Source organism: Labrus bergylta, chromosome 7 (assembly GCF_963930695.1).
Source record: "Labrus bergylta chromosome 7, fLabBer1.1, whole genome shotgun sequence".
NCBI classification, from domain to species: Eukaryota; Metazoa; Chordata; class Actinopteri; order Labriformes; family Labridae; genus Labrus; species Labrus bergylta.
Genome location: NC_089201.1, coordinates 9782671 through 9791943, shown reverse-complemented (window position 1 = coordinate 9791943; position 9273 = coordinate 9782671). Strand labels below are relative to the sequence as shown.

The window sequence follows — 9273 nt, the reverse complement described above, 5'->3', positions numbered from 1 at the left end:
CACACACACACACACACACACACACACACACACACACACAAAAACACACTGGATTCCGTCACACTTCCACACAGGTACGATTAAAGTAGCACCTGTGCCTTCAAAATAAGGGCGCAATACCTTTTTAGAATGAGAAAATAGTCACGTTTTATCATTAACTCCCCTAGTTATGATTTGTTTAACGACAAAGAGACAAAGACGCAAAATGTAGTAATAGGTCTACTTAACCTTTAACTTTCAATAATAAATGTTATTTTTATTTCGCCTGGGATGAACTTAGTTCTGAATTTTCAATAATTAGACCCCATCATGTTTTTTGATATGTTTTTTTTTCTTCTAGAGAATATAGGCTTTTAATGACAGTCTTTGCATGTGGTTGACATCATGGTACGCCTACTTCAGTTTTACTTTTAAAAATGTCTTAAGAGGAAGGAATGTATCTTCTGTGTTCCAACTTGACGATTCCTCCTGCGCCTTCTGGCTCTTTCTGCATTCTTTGCGCTCCTTCGCACTTTCCAGGGCTCTTGTTCGAGGGACGCATCTCCCTGCTGCACACAAACTCTATATTCTCTGAAACCAATAGTAAATCAAAATGCATAACTGTATCATGATTTAAAGTTTTGCTATACAACCCAGTATAGCATCATTCCTTTTTACAACTTAGTAAACATGTTTCATGAAGAGCTTAATTTGTAGGCTTATCCTTGTCCCCGTTTTTACGTTCACGTTGCATTATCTATGTGATGGCTCTTTTCAGTGTAGTTGGTGAAATAGGCCATCAAAAGAAGAATTTAAGTTTTTTATCCCCTCACATGTATGGCCCTGCAGAAACCAAGAAGAGTAGGCCTACACCTTTTAGAATGCATTCGCTACACTGGTTACTGCTGCCATCTAGTGGCTAGAAGCAAGAAAGCAACCGTGATACTTTTTGTGTAGGGAGGCAAATACATATCCAGTGGTTTACTCACATTTCCCTTCATGGTGTTGAGCAGGGGTAAGAAATAATGTAACTGCTCAATCAGAGCTTAATGGAAAGGAGATACATAGAGAACTCAATAGTCCTGAGCAAAAATAACTAATGTTTTCCATGCTATGGAGGCCTATGTAACCACAGAATGTGTTGATTTAATTTTGTTTGATTGTTTTTTTTTTCTTTTCCCCATTGTTTTTTATTAACATTTTCAAAGTTGAACAAACAAAAATAGGGCAGTAACCCATACATCAAAATTATAAACACAACAACAAAACAGATAAAAGATACAAGTAGTTTTCAAACAAGATATACGAGACAGTAAGTAAATCAAAATAAAACACGTACAGATACAGACACATAAAATAGTTTGATTGTTAATGATTACAAGCACTTTACGTCTTCCAACAAACCATTTAGTGTTGTTTTGTCCACCACATTTGTAGGAAAATTACAGAAAGCTCTGATTGTAGGACCCGAGTGACCATTCTGCTTCATGCTATTTAACCATTTTATTGTTTCATTAAAGTTAACAGACCAACTAGACTTTAGAATGATGATTATTATTATATTATTACAATACTCTGTCCTTTACTCGTTCCATTTACTTCATAGAAATGGCTATTTAAACTTTTGTAAGAGTTACGAAGAGCCTGGTCGGGCCCCAAACTTTTTGTTCTTTGATGCATATAGAAAGAAAATAGATATCTCTTTAGAAGCCATAGTGTTGCAAGTCTTTGTGCATCATATCGAGTGTTTTTTTTTTTTTACGACTCAGCAACTGCGATGTTTGTGTGTTTGCTGTTTTTTTCTATTTAAAGTCTTTCAACCATGATAACTGTATTGAATGCAATATTCAAGATTTAATATTTATTTTATTTGTCTATAAACTCTAAGCATACATGAGAGCAAGATGCCTTTGTCCTCCGATAAGGCAAACTTAAAAACAGAAACACATGTAAACAAGAAAGCATTGATAAGAATTTGAGATTGAGATTAAATATTCATAGCCACATAAAGTTAAGACAACCCAAGTGATAAGAACTTACAAAGTTGAACAATGTTAATGAGAAAACAGTTACTATCATTTAGAAAAGTTAGGGTAAAAAAACAGATTCTTTAATTAAAATTATTAATTATTCTTTAGTCAACCCCAAAGTGTTAATTTTAAGATGGCACAAATAAAGAATCTGAAATAAAATAAGACCTGCATTATCAATCTTAAATACAATAGAATATAAAAGACTCTCATATGAAATTAAATGACACAATATAATATAATATAATCAACCAATCAAATCAAACTTGTTTTGTATAGCTCTTTTCACAATAATAATACAGCACAAAATGCTTAACGTAAAAACAAATCGATAAACAACAATATGTATCATCATCAATAACTAAAACCCTCAGATTTGTCCTGGATTGACATGTAAAAAGTTCTCTGCCATTCATATTATTATCTAAAATACAGTTAAAAATGCACTAATGGCTCTGTGTCATTGGTAGACACAGCAATGTAGAGCTGTGTATCATCTGCATAACTATGAAAATTGATGCCATGCCTCCTGATGAAATTTCCTAGAGGTAAAATATAAAGGATAAAAAGTAGAGGACCTAAAATTGAACCCTGGGGGACCACTACATTTAAAATTCATCGTCTAGATTAGCATTCACCTAAACTCACATAACATTTTCAATTAGTAAAATAAGATTCAATCCTAAAAACAGTATCAGCTATGCCAATGACTTTAAGGGGTCTGTTGAAAAGTTCTGTAGCGTATCAAATGCTTCACTCAGGTCAAGTAGCTAATACTAGAACAGAGGGCATCTTTCTAGTGATATCTCTGTGCTGTGATTTTTCCTAAAACCAGATTAATTAATTTAATTTATGTTGCTGGAGTTCATCAAATAATTTAACTTAGAAGGCCTAGCCTACTTTTTTTTTTACAAGGTAATGTAATATATAGTATAATAAAGTATGGTAGACTATAGTAAAGTATCAATATGATTTAATCGTTATTGATGAGGTTGTTCGTGCACTGCACTGTCACTAAACACAAATCAGACTTTGTCGGTACAGCAGCATAGACTGTAAATATATTAGAACAGCAGTGAACATCTGGCCCTGCGCACTGATCTCAGGTCCGTCCTCATTCATTTCCAGCGCGGCCTTTTCCCTCCTCGGCTGTCGTCTTTTGATGACGTCGAGGTAATGGCCGCTCTCGCTGTGCCGTTCCTAATGTTTTATTTTCTCCACCACAGCGGTTAAACTAAATCGTTTATTATTTATTGTAGACTGCTAAAACCAATATAAGCGGGAGAGGCGAAGTTCTTAACGCAGCAGCGCCGTCTTAAAAGAGGTCCGGGTCGACAAGGTAAATGAAAAACATGCAGTAGGTAGTAGCATGAGTGTAGCTAAGGGGTTAGCTTAGCTTCGGGACAGACGAGTTAGCTGCTTTGTCCACTCAGCGCGTACGCTACTGTCGGTTAATATGTATTTAGACTAACCAGTGTGTTTATTTGTGTCGGTGGATGCTGCTCTGCATGTGGGTGAAGACGGTGTTGTAGTTTGTAGCCTGCTCTCTTCACGTTGCTGAGTTGTGGGCCTTGATGCAAACTAGCGCGGCTAAGCTAATCTGTTAGAAGTCATACTGTCTGTGCTCGCTTGTAGTATTGTCAGGCGTTGTTCCGCTGTTAATGTACAATATTTAACTTAAACCTGGGAAGAAATAGCAAACATTCAAGAATACAGTATTCTACAGACGCCAACTTTCACGAGAAAAAGTGTTTTATAAGCATCATTTGGTCTCCTCCACCGAAACAGCCAATAAGTTAACAAATCTCGTAGAACATGTGAAGTTATCTCTCATTGATGTTGTCAAGACTATTGTTTAACTTTTTAATATGATTTATGTTTACTTAATAGTAAGGTCAAATTACTGGTGTTCTCAAGTCATTTAACATCTATTTGGAGATTTTCTTTGTGTCACTGCTTTCTAACTGACTGCTTTATTTCTGTTTTTTAATAGATTATTCTCTAATGGATACTCCTGAGAGCCCTACCCAGTCCCCTCAGTCCCCTGAGGAGGACGAGAAGGGCCTTTCTGACAATGACCTGCTGGATTCTCATGATGAAGACGAGGACGGGGTAATCTCAGATAGTGAGATGGTCCACGAAGATGACAATGAGGCGTTGGCTGACGACGATGATGATGATGATGATGAGGTAGCGGAAAGCCGAGGAACAGGTTTGGAATTTGATGAAGAGAGGGAAGAAGATGAGGTGGTCCCTGACTTTGTCTCAGACCCAGAAGATGAGGAGCCTCAAGAAGAAACAGAAGGGATGGGACAAGAGGATGGGACCATTCTGCTGATGGAGGGGGATGAGGATGGTACACAGGGGGATCGGGAGGAGGACAAGGACGGAGACGAGCAAGAAGATGGAGTGATTGACACCCCACAGTCTCCAGACTCAGAGCCGGATCAGGGCAGGCACTACATTGCTGAAGAAGATGGAGAAGATGGGGAGGAAGAGTACAGGGACTACCAGAAGGAGACCTCGACAGAGCGTGAGTCAGCTGAGGTGGGTGATGAGGAGGAAGACAAAAGCAAAGCAGAGGAGGAAGAGGAGGACGAAAGGATAAGAGCTGAGGAAGAAAAGAGAAGGAGAGCTCTTGCGATAAGGGTAATGAAGGATGACTCAGCATCTGTTTCCAGGGACCTAGATGAGCATGAACTGGATTACGATGAGGAGGTCCCAGAAGAGCCCAGCATCCCTGGTCATGAGGAAGAGGAAGATGAGGAAGACACAAAAGGGGAGGGAGAAGAAGAGGAGGAGCGTGAGGACAAAAGTATTAAGAAGAAGGAGCGGAAAAAAATTCTCCCTCCATCTCCTAAAGACGGTGAATTCAGGAGGACAGACGACTCCAAAGGGTCTGAGAGGGCACGCAGAGATTCCTTCAGAGACAAGAAGAAAGATGAGGATGATGGAGAGATTGATGAAGGAGAGATAGATGTAAGTGATCATTATTTTGCTTGTCGTTACAAGACAATAAGCGTAGAGCTGTGTGATGTTGGGGAAAAAAGTGATGCCTTTTATTTTAACTAGCAAAGTAGGAAAACTAGCAGGACTGCGAAGTTCAAAAGTATCCTGATAATGACAGAAGCCTGAAGGAAACAGATAGTTCGTAAGGAATATTGTTTACTAACAATTTAAGGATAAAAGTTGTTTCTGGATGCAACATGAGTTATTTGGGGTTGATCCTTAAATGTACAAATATACATTAAATGCCAAGAACATTGAAAAGCATTTAACTTTTAAATTGCATGGTCATTTCATCCCTTAAAACAAACTATAAGTATCATATCTTCAACAAAAAGACTTAAGGATCAACTATTACAATGGCTTAAAGAGCCCATATTCTGCCCTTTTTGGGGTTCGTATATTTAATCTATGTACCTACTTTTGTACGTTCACAATAGCTAAAGTCTGAAAAAAAGTGTCTGTTTTCATGTACTGCTCCTCCTTGCTCCCTCTACGCTCTGAGTCCGTCTGCTACGCTCTGTTGAGCTCACACTGTTAGACCCCACGTGGGCCAAGTCTGCTCTGATTGGTCTGTTGATCCGCTCTGTCGTTATTGGTCAGTTGCTCAGCACGCTTCTCGGAAATTTCAACATGAGCTGCTGGGCTTGCCACAACGAGCCAATGGATTTAGATCAGTGATCTCACACTGACAATGACGTCGCACTGACAAATTTTTATCGAGAGGGGCTAGAACCGAGCGTTACATGCAGCTAATGCTACAGCTAACAGGAGGACGTAGGAGAAGCCGCGTTTCCGCGGACTTTGAATTTTTGCACATAGATGTGCCTAAACATACACAGGACACTTGGAAAACACACTAAAGAGCATATAAAACCAGAAAAAGCATAATATGGGACCTTTCAATGAAAGGAAATCCATTTTTTTAAAGAAATTTCATTCAACAGTTCATATCATATTACAGTTTATTATGGCTGTATTCTTCATATACTGTAAAAACACACTTAGCCTGCATACTACTGTATCCTAATTTTCTAGATCTCGATTCCATCCATCCACTGTGCTGGTTTACATCCGAGCAGTAGCAGGATGAGAGAAGGCTCGTCAGTGACAACATTTAGCCTGGATTAAGAGCCTTCAAAAATATTATCAGTTTGTTCAACCGACTAGTTATTTTGGAGCCGACTAGTCAGGATGCCGACTTTTTGACAATTTTGGCAACAACTTCCTCTCTTCGCAGTAAAGCGGGAATTCTCTTCCTGACCCTCTGTGCTACTAGTTTTGGATTTTGACCCCGGCAAATAATCCCCTAATTAACACCTGCAGCTCAATGAATGTTTTATAGCTGTTAGTCCCACGTGTCCCTCTGCAGAATATCCAGTTGATTTTTGCAAAATTGTCCCATTGAGGTTAGTTTTTCACACAACCTCACATCAGTGGGATGTGTTTGGCTATAAGTTTGGAAGGCGATCTCTTGTCTGGAATTTGCTATTATTGTGTTTTTCTTTGTTCATCAATGCACAAACTGTAGTTGTTGAATGATTGAATTGCAGTAAAGCTATGATATCATGTCCCAAACTTTTGAGGCCATTCAAGCACTCTTACATTGATTGGCATGATTTCAGTAAAAGTCAAACAAATACAGTTTCTAACAACAAATACTGGGCGCCACCACTTCAGCCTGCTACCGTGTTAAAAGTTTTTATTGCAGCTGGAGTGCATTTCACTCATAAATGTAAGTGAACATTACTTTCATTGCTTTTACACTACATGTCACATTGACCCTATCACACACATTCATACACTGATGGCTGGACTACTATACAAAGGGCCCATCAGTTATATCTAAACTCATTCATATGCATTCACACACTTCTAGCTAATGCCTTCAGGAGCAATTTTGAATTCGGTCTCTTGCCAAATGATACTGACATGTAGACTGTAGGGGAGGGTATAAAACTGCCAGCCTTCCAATTTAGAGACATCTGTCCCTGCCACAGAGACATGACCCTCCTTTATGTATGCCTCATATGTACGAGAGGCATTATCATTAAATCTAGCTTCATTTCACCACCTTGCCACTTGCGTAACCAGTTTCCCCTGTCTGCAAAAAGGTTTACGCAAATAGGCGAGAGTTTGCTACGCTTTGTCTTTTTTGATCACATCTTTCGCTTGGGAAGTGGCATACTCCTCTTTCAGGCCCTTTTTTGTGTGATTACAATGGTTATAAAACAAACTCAAGGGCTGTGATGAAATAGATTTTCTTTGTGCGTACAGGATGATGACCTGGAGGAGGGAGAAGTTAAAGATCCCTCCGACCGGAAGATAAGACCCCGTCCCATCTGCAGGTTCTTCATAAAAGGTAGGTGGTGAAGAGCAGGCACCACCATGTGGCTGGACAAATATATCAGCACAGTGGAATGTGTTGCTCCAGTCATTTCTGTCAGATAATGTTTGCTGTTTAAAAATAATATAATATAATAATAAATCAAATAATAATTTGATGGTAAGGCTGGAACATTTTTGTATTGTTTTATTACATTTCTTTTTTCCACAATCAGTTTTAGAAGTTGTTTTGGTATTTTCTCAAAGAGGATGATACCAAGCACCTGTAACTTTTTTAATTCTGGAGCGATCCTTGACTCAGATCCCAAAAAATAAACCAGGTTTTGATTTGTGCTGAGATTCAAGAACAAACACAAAGAATGCTGTTGATTGCATATTATTGGATTACTTTAGTTTAGACAGTGTGGTTTTACAAATTTATCAAACCCCAAACTCTCCTGAACAGTAAATGAACCCCACATATCCTACATTATGTGTTCTTAATTGTAGATGTATAACAATCTTGTATCCTCATTATTTATGTTGTATTCATCCCTTAACAGTGTGTGAGGAAAGTTAATCAGTTCTGATGCATGTTGAACTGCAGGGGGAGCTGTTGTACTGACTAAATAATTTTCCACTTCCCTTTGTAAGTCTTGCACTCAATTAAGTTGAATGGATACCGTATAAAAGAAGATTTTGCTTCACCACTGTGGAATTTATTTCCAGTTTTAAGTCAAGAATAATCAATATAGGTACAACACCAACTGAAATGTTTTTATTGATACCTTAACATTGCTTCCAATATTATGTAGAACATTTAATTTGTCTCAGAAGAACATATTGTTGCAAGCATTATAGATATAATCATTTCTTCCACATGCCTTTGACAGACTTTGGGGTCTAAATGTATTATAAGGTACTAAATTCTTCTGGCAGACAGCTGCAAAAAAACACTGAATTCTCATTTTCAAAACTGAGGAGTTGCTTGTCAGTTATTTCTCTTTTGAGTAACGGTAGGTTTGTTTTGTCATTTTTAATACATATTGAAACATATATTTAGTTATCATTTCAAATGCTAAAGTTTATAGATTAACACAACCAAACAAACTGATAGCAGTCACAGTAGACCAGTAACTCCTGTGTTCTGCCATGTAAAATGACAATTTGTATTCAAAGCGTCTGGTGGCTTTGAACAGGTAAATGTAACTCCTATTTCTGGTGAAAGAAAACAATATTTACTTCAAACAAATCTGTGAAGGAATTAATTCTGTTTTCTGTCATGCAATAAGAATAAAAATCTGAGCCTGTCTGTAGCAAAAACAAGCACTTTAAGTAGAAGTAAAAATGTCCCCCCCAGAGATGACAGTCCAGCCCTCTAACAACTTCAGTGGCAGCCAGCTCATGATTTACTGATGAAATAAAAAAAAGCTTTTGCACCGTTTAGTCATTTAAATCCCATATTACTAAAAAAGTAGTCGCATGATAGTAAATACCAGAAACCCCCAGTAATGCAAGTACTACTCGTGAAAAAAAAAAAAAAAAAACGTTTTTGACTGTATACATTTTCTGTGTCATCAGCTGCCTGCAATTGATTTTAAAACACTTCCTTTTTTTTTGATTTGTACAGGAAATTGCACATGGGGTATGAACTGTCGGTTCATCCACCCTGGTGTCAATGACAAAGGTAACTATTCTCTCATCAGTAAGCCAGACCCGTTCTCACCTAACGGAGCGCCTCCAGGAGGACCACACCCACTCATCCCCAATAACCCCTGGGTAAGTCTGTCCCTCACAGGGCGGCATTTTTGTAGCACTAATAAAGACATTTTTTATGCACTATGTAAACAGTAAAAATTGTATATGATATCTTTGCTTTTGTTTTTGGAGGAAAATGTGTAAAGACTGTTATATTGTTACAGGAGTAAATACT

General features: G+C 38.0%; 1 protein-coding gene across 4 annotated transcripts in view; it reads left to right on the top strand.

The window, feature by feature from the left end:
• The first annotated feature begins 3162 nt into the window (after nt 1–3162).
• zc3h18 (zinc finger CCCH-type containing 18) overlaps nt 3163–9273 on the top strand; it is a 33001-nt gene continuing 26890 nt past the window's right edge. For all 4 annotated transcript variants that reach the window (XM_020641983.3, XM_020642008.3, XM_020641990.3 and 1 more), the window contains exons 1-4: nt 3163–3348; nt 4003–4988; nt 7293–7377; nt 8971–9119. In XM_020641983.3, the coding sequence (XP_020497639.1) occupies nt 4014–4988; nt 7293–7377; nt 8971–9119 (1209 nt within the window). In that variant the 5' untranslated portion in view covers nt 3163–3348; nt 4003–4013. The remainder of the gene's footprint in view (nt 3349–4002; nt 4989–7292; nt 7378–8970; nt 9120–9273) is intronic.